A 20,424-nucleotide genomic window follows, 5' to 3' on the forward strand; every position below is an offset into this window, starting at 1 on the left:
CCCGTTTCATTTTCTCATCCTGAAATGGCACAGTAGCATAGTACTATGTGTAAAGCTGTTACACCGCCAGCATAGGTGTTTAATTCCCACCACTGTCTGTAAGGAGTTTGTACGTTCATCCCATGACCGTGTGGGTTTCCTCCGGGTGCTCCACATTCCAAACACATTAAGGTTAGTAAGTTGTGGACATGCTATGTTGGTGCTGGAAGAATGGCGACACTTGTGGGCTGTCCAGCACATCCTCAGACTGTGTTGGCTGTTGTCACAAATGACACATTTCCCTGTATGACAAATAAACATAATCTAATCTAAAATAACCTCATCTAATCTTGAGTAACAGCCTAATGTGGTCAATTGGAAAAAGTAATGACATAATTGAATATTTTAAAATCATTTTTGCTAACGTCCCAAATGAGCAACTTTATTTCCCAAGTTGAATAAGGCTATTTATGAAAGTTCACACAATCATTAGTGTATAACCTGACTCTGCTCTGGCAGGACCCAGACATAACTGGGCTCCCGCAGAGCTCAGCCACACTCCTGTGACAAATGGAGTGGAAGAGAAAGGAGAGGGAGGACAGACAGCACTAACCTTGTAGGAACTCTTACCTGGGATAACGGAAATGGTTTTCAACGCCCTCAATACTCTGAATGTTCGGAGAGCGGAAACATTGCCGAGGTTTACGAACTCTGTTACATACCTGAAGAGTGAAAGCACAGTTATTTGGAACGGCAACACACACACACACCTTCCAGCTTTACCCACTATCCACACTTGCCTTCAAACAGTAGGGACCCTTTTGATTCAGACTGTGCCACTCTTAAAGCTTCACTCATGCCTCCTGCCTCCCCCCGCCTTTACAACAGAAACAGGACCTCCTTTTGTCACTCATGCACCTCCTTGAATCCATCACCTCCCTGTGGTAATGAGCTCCTTATCCTCACCCCCTCTGCGTAAATGGTCAGCAAATTCAGAAATCAGAGTTCTAGTCCAGCATTCCCTCAAGATTAACTTGCAGCCTGAGTCAGTAGTAAAGAAGGCAAACATAATGTTAGTATTCATTCTGAGAGCTCCGGAATATAAAGGCATGGAGGTACTGCAGAGGTTTTGTAAAGCATTGGGCAGACCATATTTGGAATGCTCCCAGCTGCATTCCTGTCCTGAGGGCAAGACTTCCCTTCTTCAGCATGTCCTGGCTCATTTTGTTAACAGAGCCAATTCACCGATAAAACTCAAATGATTCACCTGTTACACAAGCCAAGCTCTCAAGGAGGAGAAAGGAATGCCGATCTGCGTCCAGTATTGTCACCCGACCACCACAAGTCAGTTTAAAAGTCACATGAGTCCAGAAGGCAAAAAACAGATGGGCCATGCTTCATAAAAAAAACGAAAAGTATTTAAATCTTAGGAAGCTAGAATCCAACAGAGCCCTTGAGGATTCTAAAGAAGCCAGAAAAGAACTCAAGAAGAGAATTAGGAAAGCCAAGCAGGGCCTTGAAAAGTCTTTGGCAAGTAGAATTTAGGTGAGTCGCAGGGCATTCTATACATACATCAGGAGCAAGAGGATAACTCAAGGATAAAAGGGGGAAGCTTTGCTTGGATGCGGACGATGTGGGTGAGGTCGTTAATAAGTACTTTACATCAGTATTTACCGAGGAGAGGATGTGGAAGATCGGGAGATCAGTGTCGAGTGCATTGATATACTAGGGCATTTCAAGGTAAAGGAAGAAGATGTGTTGGGTCTCTTAAAGAATACTAAAGTGAATAAATCCCCAGGACCTGATGAGATATGCCCAGGTTATTGAGAGAGGCAAGAGAAGAGATTGCTGGGTCTTGTCCATTATCTTCATGTCCTCTTTAGCCATAGGCAAGGTCCTGGAGGACTGGCAAGTAGCTTACGTTATTCCATTGTTCTGGAATGGATAATCCTGGAAACTGTAGACCAGTGAGTCTCATGCCATGGGTAGGAAAGTTATTGGAGAGAATTCTTAGGGATAGAGTTTATGAGCATTTGGAAAACCATGGCCTAATTAAGGAGAGCCAGCACGGCTTTGTGCGGAGCAAGTCACGCCTTGCTAACTCGATTGAGTATTTTGATGAGATGATGAGGCTGATTGATGAAGGTAGAGCTGTGGAGATTGGCTACATGGATTTTAGTGAAGCGTTTGACGAGGATTCTCACAGAAGGCTCATCCAGAAGATTAAGAAGCATGGGATCCATGGTAAATTGGCTGTTTGGATTCAGAACTGGCTTTCCCATAGATGACAGAAGGTGGTGGTCAAAGGGACTTGCTCTAGCTGGAGGTCTATGATATGTGGTATTCTGCAGGGATGTGTGCTGGGACCTCTGCTGTTTGTGATGTATATAAATGACCTGGATGAAAATGTAGATGGGTGGGTGAATAAGTTTGCAGTTGATATGAAGTTTGATGGTGTTGTGGATAGTGTGGAAAACTGGCAAAGAATACAACGGGTTATAGATCAGTTGCAGACATAGGAGTAGAATTAGAATTAGCCCATCAAGTACTCTCCGCCATTCAGTCATGGCTGATCCCCTCCTCAGCGGCACTCCCTGGTCTTCTCCCCTGAAATGCACTGCTTGTAGTGGTGTTTGTGGCAAACACGTTAGGAACTTTTAAGAGGAGTTTAGATAGGCAGATGAATGTGAGGAAAATGGAAGGATATGGACCTTGTGTAGGCAAAGGGGGTTAGTTAGGTTGGCCATTGGATTACTAATTGAATTGGATCAGTACAACCATCATGGGCTCCTGTGCCTGTTCTATAAACACAAGGGGCTCTGCAGATGCCAGAGATCTTGAGCAACACACGGAGCATGCAGAAACAAATTATCAAGTCAGACAGCATCTGTGGAGGGAAATCAACAGTCAACATTTTGGGCCAAGACCCTGCAGCAGGACTGGAAAGGAAGGGGGCAGAAGCCAGAAAGAAATGGTGGTGGTGGGGGAGGTAGAAGGAGTACAAGGTGACAGGTGACAGGTGAGACAGGTGAGGGGGAGGTGGGTGGATGGGTGGGGGAGGGACGATGAAGGTAGAAGCTGGGAGGTGATAGGTGGAAGAGGTAAAGGGCTTAAGAACAAGAAATCTGATAGGAGAGGAAAATCGGTCATGAGAGAAAGGAAAGGAGGAGGGACACCAGAGGGAGGTGAAGAGAAGAGACAGGGTAGGAGGGGAGAGGAGAGAAGAGGAAGGGTAGGAGGGGAGAGGAGAAAAGAGGAAGGGTAGGAGGGGAGAGGAGAGAAGAGGAAGGGTAGGAGGGGAGAGGAGGAAGGGTAGGAGGGGAGAGGAGAGGAGGAAGGGTAGGAGGGGAGAGGAGAGAAGAGAAGGGTAGGAGGGGAGAGGAGAGAAGAGGAAGGGTAGGAGGGGAGAGGAGAGAAGAGAAGGGGTAGGAGGGGAGAGGAGAGAAGAGAAGGGTAGGAGGGGAGAGGAGAGAAGAGAAGGGGTAGGAGGGGAGAGGAGAGAAGAGAAGAGGAAAGATAGGAGGGGAGAGGAGAGAAGAGGAAGGGTAGGAGGGGAGAGGAGAGAAGAGGAAGGGTAGGAGGGCAGCTAGACTGGGGAATGGGAAAGGATAGAAAAGTGAGGGAAGAGAAATTACCAGAAGCTGGAGAAATCGATGTTCATGTGCAGGGTCATTTTCTTAATGGAACCAATTCACAGATGAAAAAAAATTGTTCAATTCGCTTCATTGCACCTTACACAAATCAAGTCCTCAAAGGAGAAAAATGAATTCTAATCTGTCTCCATGTATCACCCAAACACAATCATTTTAAAAGTCACAAGGATCCAGTGGGCAAACACATCACACACAAAATGCTGGAGGAACTTAGCAAGTAAGATCACATTTCTCGCCTGTCTGGAATTTACCATGGGATGAAGTGAGAAACCAAGAGCTTTGCAAGAGGTGACAAGCGTTTTACTTTCTAATACAATATCGGGGGGGGGGGGGGAAATCCCTGAAGTATCTAAAAACAAATGCTTATTTATTGAAGATAAAGTCAAATTTTAAAAAACAGCTGGGCAGAAGAGACAGGGAGCAGCCCTAGCGCAAACAGACGTTGCTGTTGCATCTCGGACACAATCGGGGCAGTACAGTAGTGTAGTGGCTGGCACAATGCTACTACTGTGCCAGTGACCCGGTGACCCAGGGTTCCAGTCTGCCGCCTTCCTGTAAGGAGCTTGTATGTTCTCCCTGTGAATGTGTGGGTCGCCTGTTGCTCCGGTCTCCTCGCTCATTCCAAAGACCTACAGGTCAGTCAGTTAATTGGTCACATGGGTGTAATTGGGCCTGAAGGGCCTGTACCTCTAAATAAAATTAAAATAGACAGTGATCTCATGCAATGTTCTGAACTAAAATCTAGAGCAGTACAACAGCCAGTGTTATCGCCTGTCAGAAAACCTCATCTATGCTACTTACGCCATCAAAATAACACTGAAATCCAACCAGTTCCACGGGTCCCGGAGGAAAGTGAATGAGTCAATGCAGAACCCTCTTGCCAAAATTTTAATCATTGATTCAAAGGTGTAAATGCCGGTGAACGTGTACCTGGTAAAACAATAGGGAAGGAACAGTATTAGCAGTTGACTGAGGGACTGAGGTGAGCTTGGCTCTTCACACAGCACAGGCCGATTTGCAGGCCAGAAGATGGCGGAGAGTGAGGTGGAGAAGCGGGTGTGATCGTCAGCCTTGCAATGGTGGCAAGCTTTGGTATACTTTCTCAATGACCTGCTGGCCATCGGCTCAGGAACGGACAACATCTCACCAGTCGCTTTAGACCAAAGAGCAAACCTTCAGATGAAGGGGATGAGGACATGAAGCATTTGGTGTTACCCTGGTCATTGTCTGAGGGATTAAATAACATACCTCTCAACTGTCCAAGGTGAGGCCCACAGTGCAATCCTTCTCTTTTAGTTGGAAAGAGGCACACTCACAGAAACCCAATTGGTTGTTTACCAGAACATGTCAATATTCACCCAACTGGACAGAAGCTTTAGAATCTTGGGATAAGAAAAATGTTTTTTTTTAAGAAACAATAAGATCATGTCTCCTTGGTCCAATTCTTCCCTCAGTACCTCCATAAACGTCAACCCATCCACTAGTTAGGAATGTTAACAAGTTAACTGGTTAACAAGAACACTATTCCTCTTTTGCACACTTTTTAAATGTAACCAATAATAATTTTTCTGTATTGCAATGTACTTTTTTTCATAGATGTGCAGGTTAGTAGGTTAATTAATTGGCCACATGGGTGTAATTGGGCCAGAATGTTCTGTGACCATGCTGCATCTCCAAATAAATTAATAAATAAGTGAAACAGACCCATCACTTACTCTGTCCCGATTAAGGGAAACCCTCCTCACTTCTCCCCAAAGTGTTAGTCTGGGAACAGAATGCCTTAGGTAGCCAGGACGAAGTTACCACTGAGGATTTGAGTGAGGCTGATACTGCACTGCATGATGGGAAATGAGGTGGATCATCCATCTTTGATGACTCAGGGTACCTCGATGCCAACCTCCCACTTTGCTTTCAAGACCTTTGTCCAATAGCAACCATCAGTATCAGTTTTGACAGCTCTAGTTGACTCTAACCTTAACATCTCAGGAACGAGCTGTATTGATGTGGCGCCAACTACACACTTGGGGTTGAGGACATGGATTCCAAAGTCAAGTTCAGACAAGCAAAGGACTTAGAAGCAACAATGTGGGATATTAACATGAATTTCGTTGACATCAACTGACTAGCTATCCTTCCTGTGACCTTGTAAACACTTCTTCTGCTCTTGATTAGGCTCTCCAAACTGTTGTTAAAAATGCTTTTCGGATAACCTCATGGTCATGGGTTTCTTATCTTTGCTGGCTGGTAAATTTTTTTTTTTGCAGCTCGCACTGTGAAAGCTTTTAACCTTAGGGTGTGCATCCGTTGTTCACGGTTCCAGGTGTCCACTGTTCTCTCTTCTACGCTAGTAAGTCACACGGTGCAGAGATTGGGTGAGGGTCAGGGAGCAGGAGTGAGCCACGATGGAATGGTGGAGCAGACTCCATGGGCTTGAAAGATCTAATTCTGGTTTTGTGTCCTGTGGTCTTATGATTTTATACACACCCTGCAGTCCCTCTGGTTACACTGTGCACATCAGCCTTGGAACGGCACAATCTGCGTTGGCACGGCAGCGTAGTGGCCAGCGTATTGCTTTCAACGCCACTGACCGGTTTAATTCCTGCCACTGTCTGTAAGGAGTCTGTACTGTGTGGGGTTTCTCCAGGTGCTCTGGTTTCCTCCCACAGTCCAAAGACATGTGGTTAAGGTTAGCCGGTTAGTTGGTGACATGGGTGTAACTGGCCCAGAGGGGCCTGTTACCCTGCTGTATCTGTAAAACAAATCTCATTTCATTACTGAAGGTGTTATGGCAGACATGGCCTCTGTTTTATCCTGTGCATTACTGGCAGGTTACCCCTCTAAAATGCAGGACAGAGACAAGGCCATCTGCCTCTTTAAATCATGACTCATGTCATCCAGGTCATGCTCTCCTCTCTCTGCTACCATCAGGCAGGAGATACAGGAGCCTTCAGTCCCACACCACCAGGTTCAGGAACAGTTATTACCCCTCAGCCATCAGACTCCTGAACTGGCAAGGATAACTTCACTCACCTCAAACTGATTGATTCCACTAACCTACAGACTCACTTACAAGGCTCTACCCCTCCTGTTCTCACTATCATTTATTTAACTTTTTTTATTTCTTATTTGCATGATTTATCCTCCTTGGATGTCCAGTATCATTTATTTTTATTTGTACAATTTGTCTTCCTTTTTTCACATTCGTTGTTTGTCAGTCTTCGTTTATGTGTATTCTTTTTCACAAATTTGATTGTATTTTGTTATTTTCCTATAAATGCCTGCAAGAAAATGAATCTCAATGTAGTATATTGTAACATAAACACACTGAGATAATAAATTTACATTGATATTTGAACTTTGTCAACTCGAGGTGAAATTTATACCCCCAAGGCCTCCAATTCATTTATTTAGCTACTGATCAATCAAAGGCATTTTTTTATTTGCCTACGTCAAGTATGCACCAGCTTCTCGAGTTGAGAGGTACGTTCTGGGCTCCGTTCCGGAATGGGAAATGATTCCTGGGGTTCATTTCATGCTCGGTATCAATGAACCTCTCTTTCTTTACAGCGGAAAGAAAAATTGATTTTTTTCAAAGTCGGTAAGTTGTGAGAAATTCCACCTTCATTTCGGCCCCTTCATTAAAGGAAGGAACAAGCAGCTTTTTTTTTGCAACAATTCAGCCTTTAACACGATTGCTGCTGTTTTGTTTTGTCAGCAAGGGATTTACACAACTTCTCATCATTTGAGATAATCAACCAGCAGATATGATAGAACTTGGGAGCTTCTTCTCGTCTGTAAACATTAAGGCAAAGGTGCTTTTTTGGTTCAGTTCCTTTAATGAGGCCACAGCAGGAGAGCAAACCGTGTTGTTTCAATAATGGAGGTAAAAATCAGTCGCTTCATGAATTCGCTCGGATGCAGCATGAGTGCACGTGGAAAGCGCGTTATGAACTGGGAATACAGTACTTAAAAAAATATTAACTTACTTGCCAAATGGGTCTCACAGGGCAAGATACACCAGGTAACGCATTTCATCGGGACAGATAAGGGCACAGTTCAGAGGTCAATGTTATTTACGGAATTAGGGTATTGGCATAAGAAACACACAGTAGAATTTCGTAAGGCATTGTGCGAGCCGAAAGTACAACAAAGAGAGGAGTTATGGTAACTGTACTCACTCGACATTCTTTGTCCATGGGGCGGGATCAGACATGGTCATGAACACACAGTTGGTCAAAATAGTGCACATTATAAACATATTGAACATTGTGAACTGAGAGTTAAGGACAATCAGAAATCTGACGACACTTGGCAATACAACACATTACTTTGAAGCAAGATTTCTGGAGAATGGGAGCAAAGAGATATTTTACCTACCTGGGTGAATTTACCTGGATGAGCTGGTGTGATTAACAAGCTAAAGATTCCCAGACAATGTTTGCCATCTCATACAACTCCACTTTTCTTGGACTGTTAACAGACCCAACGCCACCAAGAAACACTCATAGTCATGGAATACTACAGCACAGCAACAGGCCCTTCAGTCCATCTAGTCCATGCCAGATTATTTATCTGCCTACTCCCAGCAGCCTGCACTCGGACCATAGCCCTCCGCACCCCTTCCATCCACCTACCTACTCAAATTTCTCCTAAATGTTGAAATCAAACCTGCATCCACCATTTCCACTAGCAGCTCGTTCCACACTCTCACCACCCTCTGAGTGAAGTTCCCTCTCACATTCCCCCCAAGCATTTCACCCTTCACTCTCAACCTGTTATCTCTTGTTCTAGTCTCACCCAACCTCAGTGGAAAAAAGCCTGCTTGCATTTACCCAATCTACATACATCCCTCATAACTGTATAATCTATCAAATCTCTCCTCATTCTCCCATGCCCCAGGGAACCCAGTACAAACCTAGTCAATCTTTTCCTATAATTCAGGTCCTCAAGTCCTGGCAACATTTTGTAAATTTTGTTTGTACTCTTTAAACCTTATTAATATCTTTCCTGCAGATAGGTAGAAAACCTACAGCACAATACAGGCCCTATGGCCCACAGGGTTGTGCCGAACATGCCCCTACCTTAGAAATTACTAGACTTCCCCATAGCCCTCTATTTTTCTAAGCTCCATGTACCTATCTAAAAGTCTCTTAAAAGACCCTATCGTATCCGCCTCCACCACTGTTGCCAGCAGCCCATTCCACACACTCACCACTCTCTGCGTAAAAAAACTTACTCCTGACATCTCCTCTGTACCTACTCCCCAGCACCTTAAAACTATGTCCTCTTGTGGCAACCATTTCAGCTCTGGGAGAAAGCCTCTGACTATTCACACAATCAATGCCTCTCATCATCTTGCACACCTCTATCAGGTCACCTCCCATCCTCCGTTGCTCCAAGGAGAAAAGGCCGAGTTCACTCAACCTATTCTCATAAGGCATGCTCCCCAATCCAGGCAACAGTTCCAGGTGACTGGAACTTGCAGGTATTCCTGAATGGGTTTAACCAACCTGGCCAAAAGGTCCGAGTCTATGCTGTATGACTCTACCCCGCCCCAGCCAGTCTTTAAACGTGACTATCTTTGGAAGGACACACTCACAAGTCCTTAAATTTAACTCTTGGATACAGGTATCCTGCCTCTATGCCTTATGGTCTTATCTTAGTAAGTGTGTCAAACGTTACGAGGAGAAGGCAGGAGAATGGGGTTCAGGGGGAAAGTAAATCAGCCATGATCGAATGGCGGAATATACTAGACGGGCCAAATGGCCTAATATGCTCCAATGTCTTATGGTTGTTTCCTTATTTTTTTTATTTTCAGGCAGTTAGGGTGGGGCAGCCAGGAGCTCCATACCCTTGTTTGACCAGAACCCCTGGCCTTGCCCCTGTCAGTACTTCCTAGAAATTTTACTCCCATTTGGTGTGGAAACTCAGATGACTTTCTGGCCATCTTGTTGGTACTGGAGCTGTCGACCCTCCTCATCCCATGGGCTTATCCCGCTGCCCGGCAAATATTTCCATCCAACTTTGGTCTGCAAGTAGCCGTTGAAGGTCCAATCTGAACATTTAAAAGAAGCTTGGATAAGTATATGGATGGGAGGGGTGATGGAGGGCGATGGTCCAGGTGGGGGTCAATAGGACTACGCAAAGTAACAGTCTGGCAAGGACGAGATGGGTTGAAGGACCTGTTTCTGTGCTCTATGACTCTATGACTACCATTAGATCTCTGTCCATTTGTCTTTTGGGAGATATGTCTCACTCCATTGTTTATCAAATCATAGATACAGTACGGAATCACATCCATCAGCCCATCACAATCATATTGACCATCAGTTACCCATTAATCCTATTTACCAGTGTTGTGGTCCATAGCCATCTACGCATTGGTGATCCAACCACTCTGTATCTTTTGCCAAAAGCTTTGAATCGGTGTCTTCTAGTTACACATCTCCCACCGCTTACCAAATAGGTATGCCATACCCTTTCTGTCAAAATCCTTCGCAGTTTTCAATGCCTCTATTGGCCTCATCCTTCTCATTCAACTTTCACTGCTGAAAGGAGAACAACCCCAGCTTCCCTCCCAAAACAGAGTCCCTTGCCCTGGCCAGAATTCTCCCACCTCTCTTCTGCCCTTACTGGGGTCACTCCGTGCTTTCTGAGGGTAACGTTTGGCTCACATTCTCCTCGGTACCGATTGGCAAGTGTTTCTGAAAATCTGGGAGCTGTTCGTATGTATAACTTTACAACTTCACTCACCCAATCATTGAACTGTTCCCACAATCTCTGGACTCTCTACCCAATGATTTTGATATTTATTGCTTATGTACATATCATTATTTATATTTTTCTGTATTTGTACAAGTTGTCTTTGCACACTGGTTGTTTGTCCTTCCTGTTGGGTGCAGTTTTTCATTGATTCTGTTAAGTTTCTTGTTTCTACTGTGAATGCCTGCAAGAAAATGAACCTTGGGGGTGACATACAAGCACTTTGACAATCAGTTCATTTTGAACTTTGAACAAGCATAATCAAGGTAAAAAGGAATACAAGGAAGTCCCTTTAGCACAGAGATGAGGAGGAATTTCTTTAGCCAGAAAAGTGGTGAATCTGTGGAATTCATTGCCACATACGGCTGTGGAGACCAAGTCATTGGGTATATTTAAAGCAGAGGTTGACAGTTCCTGATTAATAGGAGTCAAAGGTCACAGGGAGCAGGCAGGAGAATGGGTTAAGAGGGATATTAAATCTATCTCGATGGAATGGCGAGGCAGACACAATGGGCTGAATGGCCTAATTCTGCTCCTGTATCTAATGGTTTTATGGGCAAAAATCTAAAAGCCCCTTGGGGAAAATCAAACATCGGATTTAGGCTGCTGAGCGGTTGATTATAGTGCTGGTTTTGCTGGTTTTGAGTAGGTTGGGCGGGGTAAGTAACTAACCCCCCCCCATACTAACTGTACTCACTAGTGTCACACAGGGGAGGGTTGAGGGTCAGGGGGTATAACCTACCCACACCCCCATACTAACTGTATTCACCAGTGTCACATGGGTGAGGGTCAAGGGTCAGGGGTTAGGGTAACCTACCCACCCCTCGTACTAACTGTATTCACTAGTGTCACACAGGAGAGGGTTGAGGGTCGGGGGTATAACCTACCCACACCCCCATACTAACTGTATTCACCAGTGTCACATGGGTGAAGGTCAAGGGTCAGGGGTTAGGGTAACCTACCCACCCCTCGTACTAACTGTATTCACCAGTGTCACACAGGGGAGGGTCGAGTGTCAGGGGGTAACCTACTCACCCCTGTACTAACTGTATTCACTAGTGTCACACGGGTGAGGGTTGAGGGTCAGGGGTTAGGGGGTAACCTACCCACACCCCGTACTAACTGTATTCACCAGTGTCACACAGGGGAGGGTCAAGGGTCAGGGGGTAACCTACTCACCCCCGTACTAACTGTATTCACTAGTGTCACACAGGAGAGGATCGAGGGTGAGGGGTTGGGGGTAACCTACTCACCCCCATACTAACTGTATTCACCAGTGTCACACAGGAGAGGATCGAGGGTGAGGGGTTGGGGGTAACCAACCCACCCCCGTACTAACTGTATTCACTAGTATCACATGGGTGAGGGTCGAGGGTCAGGGGTTAGGGGGTAACCTACCCACCCCTTGTACTAACTGTATTCACCAGTGTCACACAGGGGAGGACAGCCCCACAGACATCAAGCTTTTTGAAATTGTGTTGCCCAACTAAAAGAATTTGATGGTAAATAGAGGAGAGAGTCAACTTTAAAGATATTTTACGGGAAAAGGCCATCATTTAATTGTTATGGACTGGGGATCCACTCTCTGTAGGAGTGTTCAGTTTTTAAAACTTTCGTCTCAACACAGTACAGGCCCTTCGGCCCACAATGTTCTGCTGACCTTTTAATCTACTCCAAGGTCAATCTAACTCTTCCCTCCCACATAACCCTCCATTTTTCTCTCATCCATTTGGCTATCTTAAATGCCCCCAAACTGTCCACCTCCACCAGCTCCCCAGGCAGAATGTTCCAGGCACTCAGCACTCCCTGGGTAATGAAATTACCTCTGACATTCCCTCCATACGTTCCTCCAAACAGATTAAAATATATAAGATGATGAGAGGCTTTGATCGTGTGAATAGTCAGAGGCTTTTCCCCAGGGCTGAAATGGCTAGCATAAGAGGGCATAGTTTTAAGGTGCTTGGAATTAGATACAGCAGAGATGTCAGGGGTAAGTTTTTTACATAGAGAGTGATGAGTGTGTGGAATGGGCTGCCAGCAGTGGTGGTGGAGGCGGATACGATAGGGTCTTTTAAGAGACTCCTGGATGGCTACACGGAGCTTAGAAAAATAGAGGGCTATGGGTAAAGCCTAGGTAGTTCTAAGGGAGGGACATGTTTGGCACAGCTTTGTGGGCTGAAGGGCCTGTATTGTGCTGTATGTCTTCTATGTTTTTTTCTATGTAAAATTATGCCTCCTCGGTGAATTTGTATATCCCACGATTGACCAGGTTTCCAATCTATTCAGAGATCACCTCTTTAAATGTTTCTCTGAGTCACAGAGAAGAGCCACACAGAGACAGGTCCTTTGGCCCATCTTGTTAATGCTGACCAAGGTGCCCACCTACACCCATTTGTCTATGTTTGGCCTTCCCTATCCATACATTTATTCACATGTATTTTAGATGCCATTATTGTACTTGCCTCAACCATGTCAAAATCCGAGGTGCAAAGGAACTTGGGAGTCCTTGTGCAGGATTCCCCAAAGGTTAATTTGCAGGTTGAGTCAGTGGGGAGGAAGGCAAATACAATGTTAGCATTCATTTCGAGAGGACAAGAATATAAACGCAAGGGTGTAATGTTGAGGCTTTATAATACCCATTTGTAGTATTGTGAGCAGTTTTGGGAACCTGATCTGAAAAAAATGGATATGCGAGCATTGGCGAGGGTTCAAAGGAGGCTCACAAAATGATTCCAGGATCGAAAGACTTGTTACATGAGGAGCATTTGATGGCTCTGGCTTAAATTTAGAAGAATGAGGGGGATGTCATTGAAACCTATTGCATGTTGAAAGGCCTCAATAGGGTGGATATTTCTTATAGTGGGGGACTCCGGTACCTCAGCAGAGAAGGACATTTAGTACTGAGATGAGGAGGAACTTGTTTAGCCAGAGAATGGTGAATCTGTGGAATATGTTGTCACAGGCAGCTGTGGACGCCAGGTCATTGAGTGTATTTAAAGTGGAGGTTGATAGGTTCTTGATTCGTTAGGGTGTGAAAGGTTACGGAGAGAAGGCAGGGGATTGGGGTTGAGAGGTAAATGGATTATCCATGATGAAATGGCCGAGCAGAATCGATGGGCTGAATGGCCTAATTTTGCTCCAATGCTTTCTGGTCTCATCCCCTCTGGCAGTTTGTTCTATATAGGCTCCACCCTCTCATGAAACGTTATCCCAAGGCCTGTCCAAATTGAGATGAGCCTCACAGAGGAGGCGAGGTTGTACAGCACAGCTGTGCAGTCATTAAAGCTGCTGGCTTGAAGGCTTCAATTCCTGACCTCAGCTGCTGTATGCTTAGCGTCTGCCTGTTCTCCCTGTGACTCTGTGGGTTTCCCCTTGGTGTTGCTGTATCCCCCAGCATCCCTGGGATGGTAGGTTAATTAGAACATAGAACTGTACAGCACAGTTGGTGCATGACCGTGCACTTTTAAACCTTACCCTTCCCTCCCACACAGAACAAAAAAATATATATTTCTTTTGTCAATGTGCCCATCTAAAAATCTTTTACATGTCCTTAATGTATCAGACACAGCCACCGTCCCTGGCAGTGCACTCCACGCACCCACCACTCTCTCTGTAAAAAGTTCACACACCTTTCCGGAATGAACTCCGCCTGCCATAACCGGTTGCTGTAAACTGCCCCTCCTGCGGGTAAGTGGTAAACTCTGCAGGGAATTGATGGAGAGTACAATGAGATTTACCACAGGGCTAGTGTACGTGGGTGCCTAACGGTTGGCTTGGCAGGTCAACGGGTATGCTTCTGTGTTGTACAACTCCATGAATAACTTCTCTACTTTGGGCAGCGGATCTGTGGAGGTCAAGGCTTTGGGTATATTTAAAGCACAGGTTGATTAGTCAGGGTGTCAGAGGTTACAGAGAGAAGTCAGGGGAATGGGGTTGAGAGGGATAATAAATCAGCCATGATGGAATGTTGAATCAGACTCGATGGGCCAAATGGCCTAATTCTGCTCCTATGTCTTACAGTGTTCTAGAGGAACCAGGCTGAGGTGCTGACAAAGATCAGACAATAAAGGGTTGGAGGTTTAGTGTCTTGGCACCCGAGAGGGAGGATCCCCCACCCCCTGCCCCCCAGCTGAGCCTGGCTGTGTAAGAGCCGTTCCCTGTGTTCACCGGCACCCAGGCGGTGACTGACAACCACTTCACATGACATGGAAACTCATGACGGCCACAAGGTGAAACGTGATTCAGTGAAGCCAGCGAGGTGTCAAAACTGGCTCGGACTCCGCAGACACATGCTCACCGTGACACTGGGAAAACCTAGCTCCCACCCCATCGCTCGCCTCATTCCTGCCAACTCTTTCTCACTCCCGCTGGCGGAAAATTAAATTCTGGTCAAGTTAAAATGGGCGATGGGCAGCTAATAAATCTGTTCTTCATATACAAGACCTCCTCCTCATTCGAATAATGAACATTTAACTCAAAAAGGTATAAAGGTTTGGGGGGGGAGTGGGGGTTTAGGTTGAATGGCAAAGTATCAGACCATCACACACAGGAGCGGAATTAGGCCATTCAACCCATCGAGTCTGCTCCACCGTTCTGACTTTGGGCAGCGGATCTGTGGAATTCATTAGCACAGTCGGCTGTGGAGGCCAAGGCATGGGGTATATTTAAAGCACAGATTGATTAGTCAGGGTGTCAAAGGTTATGGAGAGAAGTCAGGAGAATGGGGTTGAGAGGGATAGTAATAAATGGTGAATCAGACTTGGTCGAGAGGATTGTAAATCTAGTCAGCTCCATCTTGGGTACAAAGCCTGCAAAGTACCCAATACATCTTCAGGGAGCAGTGTCTCAGAAAGGCAGCGCCCATTATTAAGGATCTCCAGCACCCTGGACATGCCCTTTTCTCACTGTTACCGTCAGGTAGGAGTTGCAGAAGCCTGAAGGCACACACTCAGTGATTCAGGAACAGCTTCTTCCCCTCTGCCATCCGATTCCTTAATGTCCCTTGCACACTACCTCACTTTTTTTAATATACAGTATTGCTGTTTTTTGCACTTTTTAATCTATTCAATATTCATACACTGTATTTAATTTACTTATTTATTTATTATTATTTAATTTATCATTTTTTTTCTATATTATGTATTGCTTTGAACTGCTGCTGCTAAGTTAACAAATTTCATGTCACATGCCCGTCGGTGCTCATAAATCTGCTTCCGATTCTGATTCATGGCTGACTTATTATCCCTTTCAACCCCATTCTCCTGCCTTCTCCCCGTAACCTTTGACACTCCTACAAATCAAGAACCTATCAACCTCGGCTTTAAATATACCCAATGACTTGGCCTCCACAGCAGTCTGTGGCAATGAATTCCACAGATTCACCACCCTCTGGCTAAAGAGACATGGATAGAGTTGGTAGTGAGAATCTTTATTCCCAAGGTAGGGGCAAGAAAAACAAGAGGGCAGAAGCTTAAGGTAAGAGGGGGAGTTTTTAAAAGAGGAACTGAGGTTCGGCAGAGAGTGGTTGAAATCTGTAACGTGCTACCAGAGAAGGGGCTGGGATTAAATATCTTTCTCTCTCTCTGGTTATCCATCCCATAGGATGATGATGGTTCCTTTCAGTCAGTTAGTGGGGTGGTACCCCACTCCTCAGAAAGGAACAGCGTGTGCGTGAGTGGATTTTAGGTGAGTAGGGGGTTGCACAGGTCCAGACCCACCCTCTCGACATCCCCTCCCGGACCCAGCGGCACAGTGGGGGAAGTTCTGTTGCAGTGAATGGCCAGACCAAGCTTCGATGCAAGGGATGCCCTTTCCGCGCTTCACGACACGTGCTTGTTAGATGGCCATTGACCCTACGAGAGGGTTCATCCGCCCTTTGACAGGTCTTGCTTTTCGTCCTGCAGGGTGTCTAGCCACCCTCAACACCAGGCAAGCCTGGTGGGGGAGCCGGTTTAATCGCCGACCACCCAACCGTGCGACAGGTAGTACTGGGTCACATGGTGCCAGTAGCACTCAGACGAGTGACCTGACATGGGATTAAATATATTAAAGCAGTATTTGGATAGACCCTTAAACTGGCGAGGCATAGAGCAGGGGTTTCCAGCCTGGGGTCTGCAGACCCCTTGGTTAGTGGTAGGGGTCCATGGCATAACAAAGGTTGGGAAGCCCTGGCACAGAGGGATGCAGTGCTAATGCAGGCCACTGGGGTTAGTAAAGGTCAGCATGGACGTGGTTGGGCCAAAGGGCCTGTTTCGGGGCTGTACAATTCTATGGCTCAAAAGTATGAACATGACCTAGGCCACTTGGCCCGTCTAGCCTGCTCTATCAATCAATGTGACCATAACTAATCATCTATGTTACACCATAGTTCCTCTCTCTCTCCCACTACCCCTTGATATTTAGAAACCTAAATATCTTTTTTCCTTAAACACATTCAGCAAAAGGAATGAGGATTTCTAGTAAGATAGGAAAGACTGAAAGCAGTTTTATACCCCAAGATCATTCGGCCCGTTACATTAGTACCATTCAATCATGACTAATTTCCTATAACCCTATCCTCCTACTTTCTCCCCGTAACCCTCAACCACACAACCTCACCCCCCACCCTCACCAACCTGAACCTCTCAATCTCTGCCTTAAATACACACAATGCCTTGAGTCCCATGTACCTACATTTTTAAATTTGAAGCCCAACAATAATTAACCAAGAGAGTTTTGTAATTAGTTTGTTAATCTTTGACCAGTTTTGTGACAGCATTGGTACAAAATGAACGCCTTTATTTTAAGTTAATGATGCCCGGTGCCTGCATGGGTTTCCTCCCAGTGCTCTGGTCTCCTCCCATATTCCAAAGACCCATGGGTTTGAAGTTGGTTGCCCACGTGGGTATAGTTGGGTGGGGCGGGCTCGGTGGCCTAGCGGGGCCTGCTACCATTCTGTATCTCTACATAAAGAAAGAAATGGAGGTGTACAGGATGATCGTGTGGACAGCCAGAGACATCCCCGGGCGGGAAAGGCATAGTTTTTAAGACGATTGGAGGAAAGTATGGGGTGAGGTGCCAGAGTTAAGTATTTCTACCCAGAGAGTGGTGGGTGCATAGAACACCCTGCCACGGTTAGTGTTAGAGGCAAATACATAAGAGACATTTCAGAGAGGCACATGGATGATAGAAAAATGGAGGGCTATGTAGGAGGGAAGGGTTAGATTGATCTTAGAGTAGGTTAAAATGTCAGCCCAATATTGTCAGCTGAAGGGCCTGTACTCTGCTGTAATGTAATAGAATGGCACGGTACGTTCTCCCCGTGACCACCTGGGTTCCCTCCTGGTGCTCTGGTTTCGTCCCACAGCCCAACGATGTACTGGTTGGTAGGTTAATTGGTCACTGTCGACTGTCCCCTGATTAGGCTCAGATTAAAATCGGGAGATTGCTGGACAGCACACGGCTCGAGGGTCTGGAAGGGCCTATTCCACGTCGATTCTCAATAAATATTAAAATGATGGACTGAGTAATCTTGAACTTGTATCACACTTCTCAAATCCAAAGCAACAGCAGGCAATGCTCTGTAGGCTAATTCAAAACCATCAATCCGAGGTCAAGCCAGGACATTGTACTGACGATCCATAATTAGAAAATATTGAGTATTTCTGGATATCCGTCCCTGTAATGAATGTGCTGAGTCACATACCAAACTCCGTTTCCCCTGATTCACTCTGTCCAAACCCCTCAGCACTTCTCTACCTCCCCTTCTCTTCTCGGACCTCATTTGCACACATTGAACAAACGTGCCTTCTGACAAACCAGCTCCCACCCATGATCGAAGATGTCTATCCCGGGAACAAAAAAGGGCCGTCTCACCGGTTGTTATGAGATGCATTAGGGACGTTTAAGGATCTCTTCGGTGGGCACGCGGATGGGTGACAGTAAAATGGAAGGTCATGTAGGAGGAAAGGGTTGGATTGATCTTAGAATAGGTTAACGGGTCAGCTGAGGGGCCTGTACCGTGCTGTTGTGTTCCATGACAGTTCCGTCTACTTCTTGTTCACATGAGAGATATGGGTGCTGCTGGCAATGCTGGCATTTACCTAGACCCCAGGAGACAGTGCAGGCCCACCGACTTGGGGCGATCTGAAGTCATGGACTGGGTCAGGACAACAGATCTCCACCCTTTAAAGGTCATTAGTGAACCACGAGGATTCTTGCAACAATCTGGTCATTTCTGACAAAGACCCTTTTGAAATTCCAGCTTTTAATGCGGAGTTGTTTTCCCGGGGTTGGGGACTCAAGAACTAGAGGGCACAGGTTGAAGGTGAGAGAGGAGATGTTTAACCCGAGGTGGTCGGTATATGGAATGAGATGCCAGAGGATGTAGTTGAGGCAGATATATTAACACCATTTAAAAAGCATCTAGACAAGGAATTGGAATAGTTAATCCATTTTCTTCTGGTGAGAGCAATCCTATCTCAGATCAATGCTTCTAAAAGCTTGTACTTTATACTGCTTTCTCACCACTGACCAGCCTGAGGCTGCAGAACTTACCCTTACTCCCCTCCTTGAGAAAGCAGTGCATCTGTTAACTTGTTTCTAGACATTTCATGACCGTAGTCAAATTTCCCCTCAGTCTCTGTATTTGCAAAAGGCAAAATACAGGAAGGCACCAGCCTGGGTATTTTCTCCTCATGGGGAAGCAACCTCACAAAAGATGCACGGGACCCTTTCTAATGACATCACTTCCTGTAGCGTGATGGCCAGAGCTTAAACAGTAGACAGATTGTGATCTGTACTATCTGATTCATCTTAAGATCAGCTATTCTGGGTCAACGAGGCTCAGACACCACTGGCATTGGCCAGAGAATGGCATTGATAACATGGAACATGGAACAGAACGGCACTGTACAGGCTATTCGGCCCACAATGTCGTGCTGACCTTGTAGCCTACTCCAAGATCAATCGAACCCTTCCTCCCACATAGCCCTTCATTTTTATTTCAATCATGTGCCTATCTTAAATCTCCCTAATCTCTTCCAGCATCCCCAGCAGTGCATTCCACACACCCATCACTCTCTGTGTAAAGCACCTACCTCTGACATCCCCCCAGTACTTTTCCTCCAACCACCTTTAAACTATGACCTCCCATATTAGCCATTGCCACCCCTGAGATAAAGGTGCTGGCTGTTCATTTTATCTATGTCTCTTATCACCTTGGACACCTTGTGAGCAAGAAAGCAATAATTGACACATTAAGCAGCACCTGCCGGGTCAGAGTAAAGCCAATACAAGCTGGGACCCTTGCTCCACAATGTTCAGCCACTCGTATCTCCAGCCCTTTAACGTACGCACAGGGAGCAAACGCCCAAGATAAACTCTTCATCTCATGTTCACAATATTTATTGCTTATTTATTTATTTATATCATTGTTGCTTCTTTTTGTATTTGTCCTCTGCACTCTGGTTGAAAACCCTGGTTGGGTGGCCATTCGTTGATTCTGTTATAGTTACGATTATGTAGATCTGTTGAGTATGTCTCACAAGAAAATGAATCTCAGGGTTGTATATGGTGGCATATATGTACTTCGATGATAAAATTTACTTTGAACTTTGATTAGTGAGGTGGGTGGACTCTGGGAATATCAACACAAGAAAGGTGCCAGCTCCACAGCTCAGCTCTCCATCCACCCTTCTCTTTGACCGGCAGTACAGGAGGAACAGGATTGCTTTGGGGAGAGTGCACACAGTGGGATAACGGGAGTGTTTCATTTATCAGCATGCACCATAAGGAATTAGGAGCACGGTAGCGTAGTGGTTTTAGGGCAACGCTATTACAGCTCAGGGCTCTCAGAGGTCGGAGTTCAATTCCCACACCATTCTGTTAGGAGTCTCTCTGTGTCCTCACCACGGAATGCACTGGTTTTCCAGGTGCTCCAGTTTCCTCTCTCAGTCCTAAAGACCCGCCAGGGCAGTTAAATGGTCGTTGTAAGTTGACCTGTGATGAGGTTAGGTTTAATTGGGTTTGTCGGGGGTTTGCTGGAGTGGTG

The 20,424-nt window shown here is 45.7% G+C and overlaps 1 protein-coding gene across 3 annotated transcripts in view; it reads right to left on the reverse strand.

The window, feature by feature from the left end:
* The window catches only part of scn5lab (sodium channel, voltage gated, type V-like, alpha b), a 489,515-nt gene that overhangs the window by 302,153 nt on the left and 166,938 nt on the right, over positions 1-20,424 (reverse strand). For all 3 annotated transcript variants that reach the window (XM_063044491.1, XM_063044492.1, XM_063044490.1), the window contains exons 5-7: positions 7,811-7,899; positions 4,434-4,562; positions 610-701 (exon numbers count right to left, since the gene is read on the reverse strand). In XM_063044491.1, the coding sequence (XP_062900561.1) occupies positions 610-701; positions 4,434-4,562; positions 7,811-7,899 (310 nt within the window). The remainder of the gene's footprint in view (positions 1-609; positions 702-4,433; positions 4,563-7,810; positions 7,900-20,424) is intronic.

This window comes from Mobula hypostoma, chromosome 3 (assembly GCF_963921235.1).
Source record: "Mobula hypostoma chromosome 3, sMobHyp1.1, whole genome shotgun sequence".
Classification (NCBI taxonomy): domain Eukaryota; kingdom Metazoa; phylum Chordata; class Chondrichthyes; order Myliobatiformes; family Myliobatidae; genus Mobula; species Mobula hypostoma.